The 22,470-nt window shown below is 41.5% G+C and overlaps 1 protein-coding gene across 2 annotated transcripts in view; it reads right to left on the minus strand.

Annotated features, from left to right (window-relative positions):
- The window catches only part of FRMD5 (FERM domain containing 5), a 284,018-nt gene extending 276,193 nt beyond the window's left edge, over nt 1–7,825 (minus strand). For both annotated transcript variants that reach the window (XM_036299751.1, XM_036299743.1), the window contains exon 1: nt 7,517–7,825. In XM_036299751.1, coding sequence (XP_036155644.1) covers nt 7,517–7,618 — 102 coding nt within the window. In that variant the 5' untranslated portion in view covers nt 7,619–7,825. The remainder of the gene's footprint in view (nt 1–7,516) is intronic.
- Between the last annotated feature and the right edge of the window lie 14,645 nt (nt 7,826–22,470).

Raw genomic sequence — 22,470 nt, forward strand, 5'->3', positions numbered from 1 at the left:
TTGTCTACTAAATCTCTGTATAAGCCATTAGTAGTGATTCTCAAACCTCAGCAAACATAAGACTCACCTGAGAGACTTGCTACCATAAAACAGATTGCCGAGCTCTACCCCCCAAGTTTCTGATTTATTAGGTCTGCAGTAGGGCCAAGAATTTGCATTTAATAAGTACCCAGGTGAAACTGATGCTGATCGTCCACCAGCCATACTTTGAGAAGCCACTGCTTTAACCCATGTCTTACTCTATTCCTCTTGCTTTTAACAAGGTTCACAATCTCTACAAAAGGAAAAGCGCCCCCGAGTTGTGACACAGTAAGATGGCTCTAATAAGACATAAATAGCGAGGTTTGGTCCTGATCTTGAATGGTTTCCCTTGGTAAGCAGTAATTGTCTGAGGCTTTGAAACAATCCTTAATATACAGGAATGAACCCTAAAGCATTTCTGGAGTGGTCTAGAGTGTTTCTAAATATGGACCAGCAGATGAGGTCATGGTTATGCAGGGAGTCAGAAGTAGAGGAGGGGGAATAAAAGCTATAATCACCGTCAAAGGGGTGTTTTCTCTAGACAAGTGAATGGAGCTATTGTACACAAACTCAGTAGTTGCCAAGCATGTGGCCTAATTATTTTGCCTGTATGAGCATGGCACGGAAGGATCTCCTTAGAGGACTTATTTCACACAAGTTGTGTCTAGTTTGACGTTAGCAAGCAAAAGCCTGGAGAATTGGAACCTAAGAGTCTTTACAACAGTGGTTCTCAACCTTCTGGCCCTTTAAATACAGTTCCTCATGTTGTGACCCAACCATAAAATTATTGTCATTGCTACTTCATAACTGTAATGTTGCTACTGTTATGAATCGTACTGTAAATATTTGATATGCAGGATGGTCTTAGGCGACCCCTGTGAAAGGGTCGTTCGACCGCCAACGGGGTCGCGACCCACAGGTTGAGAACCGCTGCTTTACAAGTTCCTGCCTTCCATATCCAAGATGTTACACAATTAGGTTGGAAAGACCACAAAGGTAAAACACCATTCTTAGAAATAGAGTAGCAATTACAATCGGTGAAAGACCAATGCAAGGGCCCTATCGTTTCAAAATGTTGCCAACAATAATGAGGATCACAGGGTGGCCTTGGGAGGCAAGAGGTCCACAATTGAAATCTAGAAGCTGGCCTCCCACAGAATCTGTCTCCCTAGTCTAGCTGTGGCTCTACCTATATTAAAATGTCTGTAGACGTTCAAAAAGTTGTATTGCCAACTTAAAGGAATGGAAGACCCAGCTACGAAGGACATGACCAGGTGTTTTGCATTTCTAACGAATACCCAGGTGAAACTGATGCTGATCCTCCACAAACCACACTTTGAGAAGCTACTGCTTTAACCCATCCCACGCTTTAGTACTCTTCATATTTCTCAGCTGCAAGAGAAAACCATTAAGGTGGTTGGCCTGAGCCCCGATGGTTAAAAGGCAGAGACAGAGGGGCAAGAACTGCCACCTGGCCTCTCGGAGAACAGCACCCTCCTCCCTAAGCACCATGTAGTGAGATACAGAAGCTGTGGGGCTGTTGCCCATCCTCCATTATACGGTATTCACATCTGTTGGACAAGCTCTGGCGAGGCACAGCTGAAGAAGAGTGACCTCCAAGAGGCTGCTCCACGAAACAGGGTCTGCAGAGTCAGACGGAATGTTACAGATGAGACTGTCAGAGAGAAAATGAAGTCAGCTTAAAATAGACATAATTAGAAACAGGTTGGGAAGCGTGGTTCACTTCCTGTTGGGGCAAAATGTTAGAAAATGAGGCTGTGAGGAGGTCATTTAACGTGATAACGACTTAGGGGAAAGGAGTAAAGGAGGGTTCTGTGACTGGGGTAATCCCTATACTCAGTATTTTAATTCTGCCAGACCTAATGCTCCTTGAAGCGCTGCACTAGAGTGTTCATTTGACCTAAGCCGTCTAAACCTGCAAAGATCGAGAGGCGGGACCTGAAAAGCTTGAAATCCTAAGAGATAAACTTAAAAATCATAAAAGCTTTAGACTGGAGCTCCACTTATTCAACAAAAGATAATTGCAGAAAGTTATCAGAGACCTCAAAGGCTCCATAAAATACCATATTTACATACTGTACCTCTCACCAGGGAGAGGAGTTGCAGAAAGGTTTAGAAATGGATGAGTTGAAACTATAAAAGGGGTTGTGCAGTTGTTAGAAAGTGTTTATTGTTTTCAGGCATAAGAAATTTTAGTGTTGAAGCTAACACAGCAATCATGTACCAGCACAAACAAATCAAAACAAATATTTATTGAACTATAACCATGTAAAGCAATGAACTAGGTACTATAATTCTTAGGGCTTAAGATTTACAGTTTTCTCTTGACTCTCTTCTTTATATGTTTTAAAGTACAGTCTATCTGAAAATAAAGTTCTAAAAGTAATTCAAAATATTTTAATATAGTAATTGTTACATCACTGGCAAACCCCTTCTAAAACTAATGCCTTGCTTCTTCTTATTGTGAGTTATACATTTTAATACCTATACATAAACCAAATGAATAATAAAAATGACTACTTTTTGTCTTTAGGTTGTTTGATTTCATTTTGGCAAACATTTCTGTGTGTGTCATATTAATGATAGCACAGACATGGTAAAGAATCTCTGGACAATGTAGCAAACAGAAGACTCAAAAACCACATGCTCTTCTATTTTACACTATGTTCAATAGCCTCATCTAGCATATTCATTCCAAGCTTTTAACAGAATGCAAATTAATACAAATACCATTGAGTGAAATCTGCTGTGGTGAATGCTTCTAGGTTTCTCTTGGATGCCACTGATGCTTCCTTAAACAGTACTTTTTCAAACACAAAAAGAATCAGAGCAAAAATACACATCCAGAATTTACCTTCTGTATGAAAAAGGATGATTTGCATTTTCTATAATGAATGTTTAAATACACAAATTAAGAAACAGAATACAAGGGATGTTAGGATTCTAGAGGTCTAATTTTGGAACTATCTTCGTCTTAAGAATTAGTTTTGCTTATTATTGTAACAGAGATCCTGAGACAGCGTAATAACTTTTAAAATATTTTTTAAAATTCATGAAAATACGATGAAACCAAGGATGCCGCTTACCAAATATGAAGCTGAAGTTCTTAGAAAAAACAAATCTCGGTCCAGGCAATAAGTGCCCCTCTAAAGCCAAAGACTGGGTAGGATAGAAGTAAAGCAAACCAGAACTCTTAAAATTGAAAGAATAGTTCTAATCAAGATTCCAATCATCCCAGCTTTGGATTTTACAATTTCATTGAGATTTATCAGAAGTCCTTTTAAGGGAACTTACAGCTTAAATAAAACATTTCTCAATTCTATTTTTTATTTGCACAGAATAAGGCCCAATGTAAGTATAGTATATGACTCTGTTTCAATTTTCCCTATTATTTGTAATATTTCTAACTAATTTTCTCTTTACTGTGAAATAAGTACAGTGGGGCCTTGACTTACGAGTTTAATTCGTTCCGAGACCAAGCTCATGAAGGAGCTCGTTAACTCAAATTACTCTATCAACTCAATGCAAAAAATTGTCCGAGACAGCTGGTATCTCAAAAAACTCGTTAGTTGGGACACTCATAAGTCAAGGCCCCACTGTATTAATATTCCCATTTTATAGATGAGGAAATTAAGGTACAAACAGGTGAAATGACTTAGGGAGAATGGATAAAGGGGGAAAGATGGGATTTAGAGACAAAAGAATCGGCCACCTGCTAGCTTTGAGCAAGTCCCTTCACCTGGACCTGTCTTTCAATTATAAAATGAGGATAATACTACCTACCTCTCAAATGAGTGAAGCATATAGCAGAGAGCCTTGTACAGAGTTAGCCATTCAACAAACATCGGCTCTCCCACAAATCCACAATCCCATTTTCTTCAGCTGGTACAATGGGTATAATGTTGTGAGGTACATGAGATACTGTAACACAGGTAGAATGCCTGCCAACTACAGGGCTCAGTACATCTGTTCTCTCCCCTAACATTGCCTTCTTTACCCTTACACGGGTAAGGGTACAGTTACTAAGTGGCTGAGCCACATCAAACCCAAACCTTAATTTCATTATAAAACTGTCTCTGCACACACACATTTTTATTAATGGTAGTACCTCATTAACTGCAAAAACCAATTTAACCTAGCTATTTAATCAGTAGTTATTTTAATAGGTTCCAGTAAAATCAAATTCATTTCTAGGGTAGCTCTACTTTTCAATAATCACAAAAGGGATTAATATTTCTGACTTGAAAATATGTATTTTCCAATACATATTTCTTACTGGCATTTATGCAACAAATATTCTTAATATTTTATAAACTATTATAACCTGAAAGATAGTTAAAAGTTTATTCCTTAGGACATCATATGCCTAAGCTTTAAAATGACTCCATTTGGTATACTGCATTCAAAGATATTAGGTAGCTTTTTTACTTTTCATATTTTTCTACCAAGTAAAATAATAAAGTAAGGCAGTAAATGTGGTAAATAAATATAGATATGAATAAAATAAAAGAGATGTGTAAAAAATATGGACCAGATCTGCATTTATGAGACAATGACCTTCAAAACTGGCAGGGAGCTGTTAACAATGTTCTTCAACAGGGGAGCAATTACACTACAACCTTACTATGTATGTGTACTTTCATTTCTCAGGGTCTACAAATACATTTGCATATCAGAAAGAATAAAAAGAATAGTTTGATAACTGAGGCAACCTTCATTGAGAGGACATAAGGCATTTTCACTACCTTAATAATCACATCCTAAATGCCAGATCAGTATAACTGCTGCAATATTAAAGGCTGGAGTCTAGCCGCTAGACCAATACTTTTGACAGAATTTCCTACAACTGAAATTTATCAGATGTGGCTATTGCAACTCTGCTTTGCCTAAGTGGTCTCTAATTATCTCAAGAAGCACTGAAATCTTTCTGAAATAGATACCTTATTTAAATAAAAATATGGCATACAATACTATAAGGAAAAGAAGTTCAAATTGTCACCACATTTTTAAAAAATATACGGTACTGCAATTACTAAAACGTTGGGAATATTGCTTTAACCTCATAAGTAGCTCACAGTTTCTTTCAATTCTGATTTTAAAACCCCTGGACCCAGTATTTTACAAACAAGCACACAAACACACACGCAGAAATGCACCAGGGGAAAAGTTGCTAAGAAAAGCTTAGTCTCTGAATGCTCAGACAAGCTATATAAACAAAATTAATTTCACATAAAATACTGTCTTTTCTTACATTTCCTCACAGAAAAAAGCAAAAGCAATTCACAATAGTGGTGCCCCAAAATAACCAGATTACATATACTTTAGAATTCCTGTGTCTTTTAGATTTTATGCAAGAATCACCATGCACAGTCATTAACATGTCTAGACAGTGGGCACAGTACAGTATGGTCACTTTATACCAAGCTTAATTTTTAAAATTGTATTTTTAATTTTCCTAAATTTTTATAACATTAAATTATAATAAACACAATCACATAGTAAGCATAAATCCAGAAAGTTCTGCTTAACTTAAAAATAGTATTTTTTCAATAGTAATGAAAACTACCCACAACTTTAAAGGTTCTACTAACTGGGAAAAATAACCAATTGCCTTATTGTGATACCTTAAAACCACAAGATTATCACTATTGGAGTGGAGGCATGAATTGTGTTCCATTTTTACTCTACACACCTTGGCAAAAGTTAATGACCTGTCCTGGAAATTTTATTTCACCATGTGTATACCCCAAAAGTCTTTTTAGGAGTCATGAAGTCTAAATCTTGCACTGCCCTTAATATATGCTCTTGTGCAAAGCCTTAAATTTTAAAACAAAAGGATAAATACTTTAAAAGCTCTAGACAATGTATTCAAATGGTGAAAATGTCAACTCAATGTTTTCTCCTCCCCCACTTAAAACACACACACACACACACACACAAAACTGTCCATGACATAAAGATACAATAGAAACAAAAGTGGCATGCCACTTATTCAGTAAGGAAATAACACATAACATCTCTATCATATTCAACTACAATAATCCTTTCACTTGATGGCTAGCATCTTTATGATTGCCTAATCTGTCTTTAAGTGACCTTAAAAAGAGGTTTTGTTCTTTTTCTCTGCCCTCACGGATCTTTGGCAGCAGTCATCACTTATGCCCAGGGCTGGTTTGGGAGGCGGGGGGAGTGGAGTGGAGAGAAGGCAGAACTGAGCACGGAGTCAGCAGAGGCAGCTGCTCTCCTACACTACCCAGCGCCTTTCTCACACGCCGCTATTTTCCGCTATTGAGCACCGTCAGCAAAAAAATAAATAAATAAATGGGGAAGGGGGGTAGGCAGGGAGACAAAGAGGGCAGGACCCAGGGCCGACAGTTTTTGTCTGCCACATCGGAGGCGAGCAGCCCTCTGATTTCTTGCTGAAATAGGGATCAGGTGAGACCCCTGCGGGTTCAACTCAATTGGCTTCTCCAGAAAGAGCAGTTTTCCGGCGGCGAGCGCAGGACCCACCCGGCTGCTGAACTGAACACCGGAGCATTGTCAGTGTTTTCTACCTCTGACTTTACAGGGGAGGAGAGAGGGCTGTGACTGCGTTCCTGGGGAAGACTACTCCTCATGACGTGCCACACAGCAGCAGTGAAGGAACATAAGCCAGAGGTTGTATGTAAAAAGCCCCTCAAAAACACCAGGTTCTGGGGAAATGCTGGGCAGCATTATCTTATTGTTGGCGTTTTTTTTGTAAGTCACCGATTCTTTCTCGCCACTGTCAACCCTCAAATCGCGGGACTTGTTGCTAAATGTTCACCTCACGCCCCTCTCCCCCCCCCCCCCCGGAACTGCCCAACAGAATAAGATTTGGGGAGCGAACGGCGGAAGGTGGGGGGGGCCTAGATCTTTAACATCCAGAGGGCTGGCTGGGTTGCCTTCAATAGGCCACTATGCATGGGCTGCGCGTTCAGTTCTACCTTCAGAGAGCTCTGACTCACAAATGCTGGGGGGGGGGGGGGGGGGGATTATGACATATACCATTATCCTTCCAACCAAGGAGAGATAAGAAAAGCCAGCCAGCCGTCCTTGCTGGGCCGGAGAGCCAAAGCCTGCGCCCCCCGACGGGGCGGCCGGGGAAGGAGCCTCCAGCCCTGCCCGCCTCCCTTCGGACGCCCGCGTACGATGCCCCCTACCCGGGCTAGCTCCAGAAGCCAGGACGAAGCGCCCTTACCCCGGGGAAGAGCAGGGAACGAGTTGGGGATCCGGAACGCGGCGACTCGCCCCGCAGCGGCGCAAAAACGCCCAGTGCCTGGCCACGGACAGGGGCTCGGGAGGAGGCGCCCTGCAACGGGGCCGTCCTCCGTAGCCAGGGGCGGACAAAGCGCTGGGGTCTGGGGCGACTCCGGGCAGCGGCCAAAGGAAAGGGCCAAGTTGGCCAGACTCGGGAGACGAAGGGGTCCCGCGGGCGGGGCGGCGCGGCACTGACCTGGATGGTGCAGGTGTACTCGCTGTCGTCCAGCAGCCGCACGGTGCAGCTGTACTCGCGCTCCAGGCTCCTGCTGCTGCCGCTCATCAACCTGCTCAGCATCTTCCCGCCCGCCCGCAGCCCCCGGGAGAGACGCCGCGGCGCTGCGGACCCCGGACTAGGCGCCCCTCAGCGGGGCAGCTCCGCGCCGAACCCGGGCACCTGCACCATCACCCCAGCCCGGTCGCCGCCGCTGCCTCCTGCTGGCCCCGCTCCTCTTCCTTCTCCTCCCGGTCCGCCACCGCCTCCCCCAGCCCAGAGCAAGCACCGTGCTCGCACTCCTCGGCGCCCTAGTGTTGGTGCCCAGCTCGTGGGGCGGGGCCTCATCCGGCGGGGGCCCAATGGGGGTCAGCGCGGCGGAACCGAGTGGCAGGTGGCACAACCAATTGAAATCGTAGGCTGGAATGATGGACAAGTTAGGGAAGCAATCACGGGAAAACAGTCGGAAAGAGCCGAGCCGGACCAGCCTTCTAGCGTCCCAAACGAGGGGCTCTTCTCCCTGCAGTTTCTACCAATGCTATTTCCCCTCCCCCGAGCCAGATGTGGGCACTCGGCTGGACCGACGTCTGCTGTTTGGAATACATCTGGGCTCTGCTTCAGAGGCCAAGTCCTATACTCCGCTACGCCGCGGTTCCCGCCCTCTCAGGAGTCGGGGCGGTGCGAGACCACAATCCCAGCACCTGCAGAATGCACGCACCTTCCGCTCCAGACCTGGAGGCTGCCCCAGCCAGCGATCCCACGTCTCGCGGACGAGCCCCTCTGCCCTCGCCTTTTTATTTTGGGGAACATGTACATTCTACAGTATTTTACAGGAGCTACTTAAGTAAAAGCTGGATGGTTCGCGGAGATTCTTAAAGCACCCAGGTTTAACCCCTAGAAAACTCTTCACTCTTAATACCCTTTGCCTCCTTCCTTTTATTTTCAGAAAACAAAAGGAGACCGGGGTGTCCTCCTTCAGCCAGTAGGGAGCAGGGGGAGCGATGGCTCAATCAGTTCTTTGCACCTTTAGAACTAGAATTATGTCTTCAAACTTCTTCAACAAAACGCAAAGAAAAAATTGTCTCCTGCCCTCTGTGACCCCCACATCTCAAAACCTCATGTTACTGACGAAAAGTTCACTAAGGGATAGTACTCTCCCTCAACATTTTTTGATGGAATGAAATGCCATAAAAGAACCATATCAACACAGGACATTAATGCAATGGTAAACATGTTAATTTAAAAATAATGAAATATGCAGTTGCCTATTATTTTCATTTAAATTGTTCTTGTTTATTTACACACATAACAACATGAAACCTGATGCTGTCTTAGAAAAAAAATCCAACCTTTAAAGTATGCTTCTTCCTAGTGTTTTTGGATTCAGTATTTCTCCCAATTTATTTGCTTCGAACCCTCTCTCCCCCCTTTGTTTGTTATCGCCTCAGTAACCTGGATTGCTTTCCTCATTAGTTGCATTCTCCCTGTAGCATTTAATAGGCATAGGAGGGGGTTCCTCTTTTCAATACAGTCCTGGAGGTGTTAGTTAAGAACTGGGAACCACTGAGTCAGGTTTCTAGCCATAAAACCAAGTGTGAACTCTTCTACTCTGTAGCTCAAACAGGTAACCTGATGCCTGCAACATAATAGGTACCCAATAGTTGTTTGTTAAATAAAGCAAATGGAACTGATAATTATTTTACAGTATCTAAATTCCAGGGGAAGATCTGTAAAGAAACTAAGAGAAATTCAGGAAAGTCCTGGAGATAAATGAAATTATTAATATGCCAAAGTAATATGGTACAAAGCTCAGTTTTGTTGTGTAGTTGAGAGAAGATAATGAGATTTCAGCTAGGCAGAACTTCTGTTGAAAGAAAAGATGTTATAGATGATATTTGTTATAGAATCCATAAGAGCAAGAAAAAATATCCCAGAAGCTAGAGGAAGACCAGAAGTGTGATAGTAGGGAAGTGTCTTTAACAGCTTATGCAAATAAGCAGCTGTTAGAATAAAAACACAAAGTACCATGAATCCAGAAAAGCTCTAAGGAACTGAATGCAACCTTTTTTCAAAGTATGACCATAGATGCATTCAAAGCGATTAGATTGTGGCTGCTATGCCAGTGTATTAGGAAACATTCCTGCCCTAGCTGGTTTGGCTCAGTGGACAGAGCATCAGCCTGCGGACTGAAGGGTCCCGGGTTGGATTCTGCTCAAGGGCACATGCCCAGATTGTGGGCTTGATCCCCAGTAGAGGGCAGGGGCCACCGATCAATGATTCTCTCTCGTCATTGATGTTTCTATCTCTCTCTGTCTCTCCCTTCCTCTCTGAAATCAATAAAAACATTTCTTAAAAGAAAAAAAGAATCATTCCTGCTCAGCCTAAGAAAATCATGTTAGCTTAGATGCTCACCTTACTGAAAAACCAGTTAGATACTCATCCATGCTCATCCATAATATCCATAAAAAGCTTCAAACTCTCCCTTACTCTCTGATACAGAACATTTCGTGAAGGAGACAGAGGATGGACAAATAATGGGAGAAAAGCAGTAATCAATCAGTTTCTGGTTAGATGTATTTCTCTGCAAGGCTCAAAGGGAACTAACTAAAGGCAGAAGTCTACGGAGAACTAAAAAGAAAGCACTCATATAAAATCAAACTGAGAAATACTTTGTTTACCTTTGTTTTTCTCAAGTTGATTGCGTGGATTGCCCAGGATAGAAAGGGTTTGTTCAATAAAAACCCTCATGTACCCTTGAGAATCAGTGTCATAGCGTTAATGAGTTTTTTAGTATAAAGGAGGTCATATTTAAAATTAAAGTCCCAAGTACAATGGCTCTGAGCTTCTATCTTCCAAATTATCAGGATGTGAGCTCTCTTTAGAGTTTCCCTCACTTCTCTACATGGAGGAGTCCCCAGGGGAGGTACTGTTACCCACTTATGCCTGAAATAACTGAACTACCCCTGCCTCTGCTTCAGATGTCCCATACTGTGATGTTCTAGGACACTGAGGTCTCTCCAGCCAATGCAACTTCCAGCATTGCCTTGAGATTCAGCAGGAAGGGCACTGCTCTCTCTTCACCAGGACATCACAAAAAAGTCCCTTCCCCTCCAAGCACAGTTAAGATCACTACTTTATATAACACTATTAGAGAGGAAAAATAATCCAGAGTACTCTGAAGGTCTGATATGGCTACTCTCAAAGCGCTTATGGACTAGACACAGGCCTGCCTTAGTGTCAACTTTTAGCCCGAGTCCATATGGCTAAAGATAGCTCCCCTTCCATCAAGAGTTCCCCTGACCATGTCCTGGACATCCAGGTCCAACCACTGTGAAGCTGAGAAGAAAACAACTCTCTTTGCCCAGTTTAAAGTCCACTTTTGAAGCCCTATTTTCTGTCCCAGATGCTGCCTGTCTCTAGGAAGACTGTCCACAGGAATATCTACTCCTTTAGAGGACACCCACCCTCCATCTCCAGGAGTGTGACCTTGACCTCTGACCCAACTGGACTATCACCTTAGAACATAACAGTCCAACATAGGCACATTTCTCACAAAGACTGATCTATTCAGTCTTAATATAGAGGTCCAAGTAGAACCTCACCAAATCAGTCCAGTCCCTTTGCATAATTATTTCTCTGATACGCAGCGAAGATCATGACAGTCTTTGCCTTCTTGCATCTTTTAAATCTCAGCTTCTGTTCTCCTAAGAGCAAGGACTCAAACAAGGACAAGCACATCTTCACAGAAACAACAATATATTCACACACACACACACACACACACACACACACACACACACACACAATTTATAGATTTGGTGTAAATCTACAGAGAGCAGAAACCATTCTGTTCTCTTCTGCATCAATGTCTGCAGAAGCAATGCTTATGTTCCACACATAGATTTGCCTATCCAAATGGAACACTCTGCTTCTCAGACTAAAGTATCTACATTAAGGTTAATGGTTACGTTATAGTTTTCCAAGAGTAGCACATGTATGTATTGTTTAATATGAGTAAACAATTCACATAGTTTTCCCAAAGCAATCTGCCTCTGAAGAAATGGTTGTCTTCTCTTTTATTAGGACATAAAAACACCTACAGTTTAAGAGACAGCTGTTCTACCTTCTATCAACCTTTAGGATTTTCAGTTTAGCTCCTGTTACACTTAGAAGTATTTTTATATGGAAATATAAGTACAAACTACAAACATTTACTGAGCATTTACTATGCGTTAGGCACATACTCTGTGACAGCTTTCCAGAATACATAAAACATAGCCCAAAGAACATGGGAAAAGAAAATGTACAAACCCAAGAAGTTAAAAATCTAGGAGAGAATGCTGATGTGTATACAATTAGCTATAATACAATACATGAAACATGAGGAAAGTACTTCTGAAGCACAAATGGTATCATTACTTAAGCATGGGAGACAGCGAAGCCTTGCAGAAAAAGCATTTGAGTTGGGCCCTCAGAAATAGAGTAGTATCATGATCGGTGCAAACAGCAAGGGAAGGATATAAGATGAGTGCCTTTTTTTTTTGAGGAGTGACATTTTAAGTAGAGAAAACAGAATAAGAAAAACATAGAAGCACAAATGTATATAGCATGTTTCAGAAATTGCAAATAACCCTGGATGGATAGAACATGTGGGATGCATTGGCTGAGAAGAAATGAACTGAGGCCAGATCATATAGGACCTTCAATGCCATGCTTAAAAGAATATGGACTCTGTTGTATCAATGGGGAGCTGGGGGGACTGGACTTTTTAAAGCAGAGAAGTGACCGTCTGATACGGTCTGCATTTGGAAATGATCATTTTTATAGCAATATGAATGATTAAATTAGATCAAGATGAGATTATTTACTGGAGTAAAAATGCATTTTGAAAACAATACAGTGTCTTTAACGAGGCATCAGAAACATCTATAATAGGTCTCTCAGATGTCATTGACAGGCCTTATTATATTCTCCAATTATGGTTCACTTTCTCTATATTTCCAGCTAATCTTCGACCATTGTTCTAGGAACAAAATGTATACAAAACAAAGCAAATTAATTCATTTATTCAAAAAAATTATTGACAGTCTACTATGTGCCAGGTGCTGAGAGAATTCAAAGATGAATAAATCATATTCCCAGTCTTCATAGAATTTACAGTCCCATGCAATCTGCAAAATTACTTCAATAACACTTATTAAGTATTCAGTTTACATCCATTAATATTCAATGCACAGTGGTTTAAAAAAAGATATAAAGGGGAAAGGCATCAAAGATGTGAGAAATAGCCCAAAGAACATGGCAAAAAATATATATAAACAAGAGGAAATCAGAACAGCCCATAGTTCTTTTTCCCCCCTCATATTTCTTGGTTAAGAGTGTCAATTAACTACTTGCTCTGCAAAATGAGATAATTAACATCATTATACTTCCTCCTATCCTCTGTACCCCAGCTCTCAATTTTTGTGGCTTATATTGTTTTGGTTTTGTCAGGGTTTATAGTATTTACAGCTTTAGGCAAACATATTTCCTTCAATTGCTTAGTCTCTCTTCTGTATTCAAATGGGTTCAGTGCTTACCACCAGTCTTTTTATCCTAGCATCATCATTCCTTGGGTTTTTGTTTTGTTTTGTTTTGTTTGTTTGTTTGTTTATTCACATCCTGGAAGGTAAGTTGTCTTTGCTAAGTAGTTTGTTCAAGAATCAATAATGGCCACATTCCCTGAGTTGTGTATATATCTATATTTATTATTATTAGTAGTAGTAGTAGTAGTAGTAGTAGTAGTAGTAGTAGTAGTATTTTACTGATTTCAGACAGAAAGGGAGAGGGAGAGAGTCCCTGAGTTCTTTTATAACTGCCTTTATACTTGAATAAGTTTTTGAATAGAAATACTACTTGTGACTCACACTGTTCACTCTCTTTCCCTCAGAATTTTGTGACCATGGCTCCGTTGCCTTTGCCCCGATATTTGCTATGGGGAAGTCTAATCTGAGTCAAAAATGTTCCCCCATAGGTGATTTTCTTCGTAATTTTTCATGCAGTGACACATACTTCTTCACCCCATCATGTTTCTTGGCTATACTAGTAAATTCCCATTTTTCTTTGTTATATTCAGAATTGAACCCCGTTCTATACTAAGGTCTCTTTCCCTCTATCGTTTTTCTTAATAAAATCTGTTTTTAACTACCTGAACTCTGTCCAGCTCTCGTTTTCTTTAACGGTTGTTTTTGTCAAAACTAGATTCTTCACCTGTCTTTCAAAACTCTTCTTTGTTTCTGCCATGCTCGAATGGTAGTCGTGTCATTATATTTTATCCAGTGCATGCTTCGCATGGACAGACCTTCCAGATTTCCAATTTCCTCTCATATGTACCAGTTTTTCTTCCCCCAGGTTAAGAGTTTGGAGTTGTTTCCTAACCATTTTTCTCTAACATGAGAATGTAGGATAAAGGGGAGGAAGGAGAGAAGTTGGGGCTGAGTGCTGCTGTCTTGTGCGATTTCAGTTAAGTGGATACCTCAGTCCTAGTCTCACCAGCCAGGAACACATTACACTCTTGTGTAATTTGTATCATTTCTTCTGCTCAGCCTGGTTACCTGGAAAATGGAAAGCTCTGGAGGCCCTTATTGTCTCTGCTGCAGGCCTGTGGTGGTAATGTGCAGTTTTCTTGGCTTCCCCCATTCCATCCTCCCAGTGGCTGCTCAACCTATCCAGCCGTGGGCAAACTACGGCCCGCAGGCCGAATCCGGCCCGCGGAGCCGAAAGAGCGGAGGGTTCTCTTGCTCTCCCCTCCGCTCCTTCACCAGCAGCAGTGTTAACATGGCAACGTCGGGAAACACGGCCGCAGCTCCTTCTTCTGAGTCCAGTTTAAGAACCCATTGTGGCCCTCGAGTCAAAAAGTTTGCCCACCCCTGAATTCTATACCCTCAGAATTCTTCCCGTGCTAGTGAAGGAATGAGGGAAAGCCTCAGAATGCTGTCAACTCCCCTCCACCCCGCCCCCCCCTCTTTTCCTCTCAATGGCTTCTGAGCAGTAGGGGGCAGGGTGAGGAGCCACACCTTTCTATACCAGAATATTGTTTATTTTATTGACCACGCTAAAAAATAAATAACATTTATGTGTAAGGTTTCCTCCTTGACCTGGTGAATTTGGGGCTTTATTAATGCATTTCTTTTGTTGTTGTTCATTTCATTAGGTATTGGTGGTTAGAAAATCTGTGTCTACTCCTTCTGTCCTTACTCAGAAGTTTGTCATTTAAGCTCAACAAGATTTGGAGTAGTTGCTAACCAATGATATTTTCAGAAAGAGGTTCAGATAGAAGAGAACAGAAGAATAAACACTCCACAGTGCACGTGCTAATTATTCAGTAAATGTCTGCAGAATTAATTTAAAAGTTTCCCCAGACATAGTTCAGTTAATGAAAACTAAAAATCATTATTATATCTTATCATTTCAATTTTTCCAATATAGTAATAAGGGAGCACTCACTGTATGCCAGAGACTCTGCTGGAAACTTTACATATACTACCTGATGCTCTGTCGAGGTTGTGCTATTGCTACCATCCCCATTTTATAGATGAGTAACTTTCAGCTATCAAAGGGAAAACCAGGACTCATATCCAGGTCTTTGATGCCAAAGACTGTTTTTAAAGAACTGTATTATAAAGCCTTCTTTTTTAAGGAATTTAGTGAAAAGAGCATTGAACTTGGAGTCAGAAGACTTGAATACAAGCCCCAGATTCAACATTATATGCTATACAATCTTGGCAAGTCATATGAACTCCATTTCTCATTTGTAAAATGGGGATAATAATGTCTTCCCTGGTTGTTCTGAGAATCGTGTGATTTTTCCTTAAAAATGACAGGTTGAACACATGCCTTTACCTTTGCTCTTGCTCCAAATCTACTAAAACAACAGTAAGGTAATTTTTTTAAAGCATCAACCTACAAAACCAATGTAAATAGACAGTTAATGCAGCAATGACATTTTAGAAATCAGAACGCATACAGATGAGTAATAATTGACTGAATAGACCCTAGAAAGTTGAATTCAAACCCAGCAAAGGGGAAAGCTGAAAAGCAATTTGATTTGCACATAGAACCCACAAAATATTTAGACATCGATACACCAGTTGTTTTTGCAAATGGACACGGAACTAAAACAGGAGGATTGTTTGAAAGTCCATTTAAAAAACAGTTTCCTGCCTAACTGACGTGGCCCTGTGGTTGAGCCTCAACCTATGAGCCAGAAGGTCATGGTTTGATTCCTAGTCAGGGCACATACCCAGGTTGCGGGCCTGATCCCCCGTATACTCTTATCAATATATTTTTATAGATTTCAGAGAGGAAGGGAGAGGGAGAGGGAGATAGGAACATCAATGATGAAAGAGAATCATTGATCAGCTGCCTCCTGCACACCCCACACTGGGGATCGAGCCACAACCTGGGCATGCGTCCTTGACCGGAATCGAACCCAGGACCCTTCGATCCACAAGCTAATGCTCTATCCACTGAGCCAAACTGGCTTGGACAAAAAAAATATTTTTGAAAAAACATTTTAAAAAAATTTTTTTTAAGCTTCTTAATTACAGGGACTTTCCCTGAATTGGAAAAAAAAAAAAAAAAAGCAATTTCCCTTTCCAACTCTGTGCAGCTAAGAGATATCTCCGCCCCATCAGAAGATGAGAATAATTCTCTGAAAAGAGCAAAACAGAGTTTCTGAACCCCTGGGTGTGGGGGGAGGAGTTTACCAGAAATTTAAGAAATTTAATACTTCTCACATAAAACCAAAAGCACAAAACAAAACAGGCAACTTGGAGGATGGAAAGACCTAAGCAGAAAAAAGAAAAATTTCAAAAAGCAAATTAATAGTAAACATCTTAACAGAGATAGGATAATATAGGGCATCCCTTAAATAAGAAATGTGATTTAGGGGAAGCAAACATACTCAGAGAATTAAAAAAGAAAACTTCATAGATGTAAAATAGAATAAATGAAACATAAAACTGAATAGAATTATGGGGGGGGGAGGTAGAGGGAAGGAAATTATCAAAAGCATAATTTAAGAAAAATTTCTATACAGAAGGACATGAATTCCCAAATTTATAGGGCCTACCACATGTCCAGCAAAATGGAAAGCAACAAATCCACGCCATGACACACAACTGTCAAATTTCAGAACATGAGGAACAAAAATAAGTTTCCAGAAAGGTAAAAAGTTAAATTTTAGTATTACATTGGACTTCTCAACATTAACTCTGGAATCAAGAAGTAGGGAAATACCCATAAATTCTGAGGAAAATGATTTCCAATCTAGAATTCTATATCCAAATAAACTGTCAATTAGGAAAAGACATTTTAAACATGTAAGATCTCTTAATAATTTAACTTGTATGCACTCCTCCTCAGGAAGCTATTGAAGGATGAACTCTCCAAAACTGTAAGAGCAAACCAAGAAATAGGAACACATGGTAGATTGTGTTATGTGTTGAAAATATTGCCTGCCCTCTCTATCAAGACTAGAATTTTCCTTCTCATCCACTGACATCAAGCTTGGCCATTGATTTGCTTTGAACAATGAAATAAGTGGAAATGGTGGGTATCATTGCTCTTTTCTTTCCCAACATATTAGAGATTGGTGTGGTCCAGATGAAGATTGCTCCTGGGTCCTGGGTCCTTACAATGTGGAGCAGAGTTGTAGCAAACTCAGAAGGTATATCTAAAAGTATATCTAATGACAGTGAGAAATAAATCATTTTTTCTTGTGAGCCACTGAAATTTTGGAGTCACTACTGCAAGAGAGAGAGAGAGAGACAGAGAGAGAGAGAGAATCAAAAGCTGATTAATATATGTAAGGTCTTGGAAATGGAACTTAACACAAGAAAGAGAATAATGGTGAAGTTTGACCCCAGAATGACAGCTGTGAAGCAAGTCTGAGAAGAATCAAAGTCAAAATGAAGAAAATCAGGAGGCTCTCAAATGTTTTAAAGGAAATGAAATTGATCATGCTAAGTGAAATAAGCCAGTCAGAGAAAGACAAGTATCACCTGATCTCACTCATATGTGGAATCTAATTAACAAAATGAATGGAGTGGATCCAGAGACATGGAAGCATGGAACAGAGTGCGGAATCTCAGAGGGAAGGCGGGGGAGGACATGTGGGTGGGAGGTAATCAACCAAAGACCTTGTATGCATATATGTATAACCCATGGACACAGACAATAGGGTGGTGAAGGCCTGGGAGGGGGAGGGGCAGGGGCAGGGGCAGGCTGGAGGGGGTCAATGGGGGGAAATGGGGGACATATGTAATTCTTTCAACAATAAAGATTTAATTAAATATATATATGTAAAAGAAAATGAAATTGACAGATTACCTAATGTGTTTGATTATATTGAAAAGAAATGCGCTTTTTGGGGAGAATTTGGTTATGAGTTACCGATAATTATAGTAAACTAAGTGAAAAATAAAAACAAAGTATTTATTAATTTTAGAAAAAAATGGAATGGAAAGGTAATCATAATATGTAAACATTTACAAAGTCATAATAATATATTGACTTAATGTAACCACATCCTATCTAATAAAAGAGTAATATGTATATTAACCGCCACTCCATGACAAAGATGGTGGCACCTGCAGCCAATAAGGTGGGAATATGCAAATTGAGGGTCACTCCGCAACAAAGATAGTGGTGGCTGGACCGGAATGCTTGCATTGTCGCCACGGCAACAAAGCAGGCATTCCACCCCACCCCGCCTGCAGAGGGCCTCTGGGCCTGCTTCATCGCCACTTCCATGGGGGCCAGAGGTGCAGAGACACAAGCCCGCAGGGGGGCCTGGCACCTAGCAGCTCCAAGCCCCGCAGCCACAGGGGCCGCAGCAGAGACACAAACCTGCAGGAAACCTGTGGAAGGGGAGATAAACTATCATAACTTTATTTCCCTTTCCACAAGATGAGAAAACTGACCCTGATTTATTTAGTGATATGGCCCACACCTTTCTACAAGCACAGGGTATGTTATGACCACTCCCAGGAAGGTCTGGTCAGAATATTGTCTCCAGGGAATAACGCTACTGTGGCAAATCATCTAAGAGAGGAGACAAGCTTTGGTTGGGTTTATTCTGAAGGTCAGAGAACAGGCCACCCCAACATATGTCGTGTTGTTATATTGATGATCTTGAGCTGCAGATGCTTGAAAAACAGCAAATGCAAGGAGAGGTTTTCACTGAAGTCTCCTGATCTGCCTAAAATCGGACCCCCCAAAAGGAGCTTAAATGTCATAGGTCCCCTCAATGGGAAAAGTGTCATCAGCCAGCGAAGACTGATTCTTGTCACAGGACAGGAGACTAGAAGTTGACATCACACCCAAACTTTGTTACAAACTATCTTCCTCCACCCCCTTCATCTTTCCTAAAAATCATGTACTCTCCTCTAAGAGGCCTACATCTCCCGTCCCTTCTCCCTAGGAAGAAGGTATTTAAATCTGATTCTAAGCCACCTTGGGGGAGTTATTCATTTTTCCCTGGGATCTCCCACACATACACAAGGTACACATGTTAATGAACTTTTGTTTTTCTCTTGGTAATCTGTCTTTCATTACAAGGGCCTCTGCTAAGAACTCAGAAGGGTAGAGGAAAACTATTTTTCCTCCTCCATAATTCTATCCTGGGAAATCAAATCCTGGGCTGAACAATGAGATTGGCTCAAGTGCCACACAGTCCCAGCTGAGGGGAGGGAAGCTTCTAGGGCAGCCGTGGGCAAACTACGGCCTGCGGGCTGGATCCGGCCCATTTGAAATGAATAAAACTATTGAAAAAAAAGACTGTACCCTTTTATGTAATGATGTTTACTTTGAATTTATATTAGTTCACACAAACACTCCATCCATGCTTTTGTTCCGGCCCTCCGGTCCAGTTTAAGAACCCATTGTGGCCCTCGAGTCAAAAAGTTTGCCCACCCCTGTTCTAGGGGGAAATCAATAATATTGGCATCAAAGTAGGACAGAGGGCACATGCATGGTTGCTGGTGGGAGTTTACAATGGTTCAACATTTTTGGAGGATGATTTGGCAAAATCAATAGAAATGTTCAAGGTACATCCAAGAGTCTTCTTCTAGGAATCTCATCTGCTGAGATAAAGCATGAGTGCATAATCCCTGGTCAGAACCCAGGATGCTGCTGCTGGCTCCCCTTCCACAATAGGAAAACCTGCTATCAACCTGAATTTTTAGGACAAGGTGGTATCTATACTAATAAAAGGGTAATATACTAATTAGACTGAACATCTTCCAGACAACCTTCTGGACGTCCTTCCAGACAAAGCCATGGTGGCGGGGCTGAGGCAGAGGTGGTTAGAGGTGATCAAGCAGGCTCGGGAGAGCAGTTAGGAGGATCAGGCCAGCAGGGGAGAGCAGTTAGGAGGATCAGGCCAGCAGGGGAGAGCAGTTAGGGGAATCAGCCAACAGGGGAGAGCAGTTAGGGCAGTGGTTCTCAACCTTCTGGCCCTTTAAATACAGGTCCTCATGTTGTGACCCAACCATAAAATTATTTTTGTTGCTACTTCATAACTGTAATGCTGCTACTGTTATGAATCATAATGTAAATATCTGATATGCAGGATGGTCTTAGGCGACCCCTGTGAAAGGGTCGTTCGACCGCCAAAGGGGTCGCGACCCACAGGTTGAGAACCACTGAGTTAGGGGGATTAGGCCAGCAGGAGGTGAGCGGTTAGGAGCCAGCAGTCCTGAGGGGTCCCAGATTGGAGAGGGTGCAGGCTGGGCTGAAGGACCCCCTCCCCTCCCATGCATGAATTTTGTGCACCAGGCCTCTAGTTATGATATAACTATATTGAAGAATGGATAGAAAAAAGCTTGTCAGTGTGTGTTTGGGGTAGGTAAAGTTTGTTTGGGGTAGGATGGTGGTTGAGGTAGTTGAAAAAAATATATCTTTCAACTATTTTTTTTAAAATCAAGAAGTAGCAACTTAGGCTTAGGGACTCACTGTTTTCTGTAATAGGCCTTATAGAGAACTATTTGACTGAAGCAATCATAATGCACAGTTTTCAATGACTCAGAGGCTGGTTCTCCAGTTTATGTATCATCTTAGATTGGGGCCTAGGGAATCCCTGTTTTCTGTATTAGGCCTTATAGAGAACTATTTGACCCCTAAACTATGTGTGTGTTTCACTTTAATAAAAAAATAAACACTACTCTTAAACATTGCAGCACAGGGGCAGCTTGAGGCTTAGAATTCAAAAGATACAAAAAGAAAATGGAGACTAAGGAGAAAATAAACAAATGGGGCTACATCAAAATAAAAGGCTTCTGCACAGCAAAAGAAACCATCAACAAAACAACAACAAAGCCCACTGCATGGGAGAACATATTTGCCAATGCTATTTCAGATAAGCGTTTAATCTCCAAAATTTATAGAGAACTCATACAACTTAACAAAAGGATAACAAACAATCCAATCAAAAAATGCACAAAGGATCTAAATAGACACTTTTCAAAAGAAGACATACAGAAGGCTGAGAGACATATGAAAACATGCTCAAAGTTACTAATCATCCGAGAGATGCAAATCAAAACAACAATGAGGTACAATCCCACACCTGTCAGAATGGCTATCATCAACAAATCAACAAATGAATAGTGCTGGTGAGGATACGGAGAAAAAGAAACCCTCCTTCATTGCTGGTGGGAATGCAGACTGGTGCAGACTCTGTAGAAGACAGTATGGAGTTTCCTCAAAAAGTTAAAAATGGAACTCCCATTTGACCCAGTAATCCCACTTCTGGGAATATATCCCAAGAAACCAGAAACACCAGCAGAAAGGATATTTGCATCCCTATATTCATAGCAGCACAATTTACAATAGCTAAGATTTGGAAACAGCCTAAGTGCCCATCAGCAGATGAATGGATTAGAAAACTGTGGTACATCTACATAATTTAATACTACATCTACACAATGGAATACTATGCCGCTATAAAAAGGAACTTTCACCATTTGCAACAGCATGAATGGAACTGGAGAGCATTATGCTAAGCAAAATAAGCCAGTTGGAGAAAGATAAATATCACATGATCTCACTTATATGTGGGATATAATGATCAACATAATTTGATGAACAAAAATAGATCCATAGACAAATGGCAGGGGAGGTGGGTGGGTTAGAGAGCAACCAAAGGACTTGCGTGCATGCATATTAGTATAACCAATGGACACAGACACTGGGGCTGTGGGTGCTTTCCCAGGGTGGGAATGGCTGGGAGGAGGAGGGGTGTTAATCAGGGAAAAAGAAGACATATGTAAAACTTTAGACAATAAAAAATTTTTATAGTAAACCAATGCAGCACACTTTTATACACCAAAGAAGGAGGAAAGAAGAAATGAAAAATAAGATGAAGAAGTTTGGAAGCATTTGTCAAGTATAAAGCACTAGGAACATTTACATGACTGGAAATAAGTCAGTAGACTGAGTAGCTTAGAAGCAAAAGGACATCCTATATAATAAAAGAGTAATATGCAAATTAACCCTCACTCCGTCACAAAGATGGTGGCGGTCACGGAGCTGGAGCAAGCAGGAGGCTCAGGTTTCCCCCAGCAATGGAGGAAGCCAAGCTTCCCGCCTGCCCTGGCCATACCTGGGCTCCACTCAAGGCTACAAAGTTTCAATGATAGAAGATAAATAAATCCCAGGAAAAAATAAAGAAAAAAAGGAGAGGCTGGGAGTTTCGGTCGCCAGGGGGCTTGGCCAGCCTGAAAATGGCCCTCAGCCCCTCACCCAGGCTGGCCAGGCACCCCAGTGGGGACCCCCACACTGAAGGGGTTGTGGCCAGCCTGAAAACGTCCCTCAGCCCCTCACCCAGGCTGGCCAGGCACCCCAGCGGGACCCCACCTTGATCCAGGACACCCTTCAGGAAAAACCATGTGGCC

This window comes from Myotis myotis, unplaced genomic scaffold (genome assembly GCF_014108235.1).
Source record: "Myotis myotis isolate mMyoMyo1 unplaced genomic scaffold, mMyoMyo1.p scaffold_m19_p_1, whole genome shotgun sequence".
NCBI lineage: Eukaryota > Metazoa > Chordata > Mammalia > Chiroptera > Vespertilionidae > Myotis > Myotis myotis.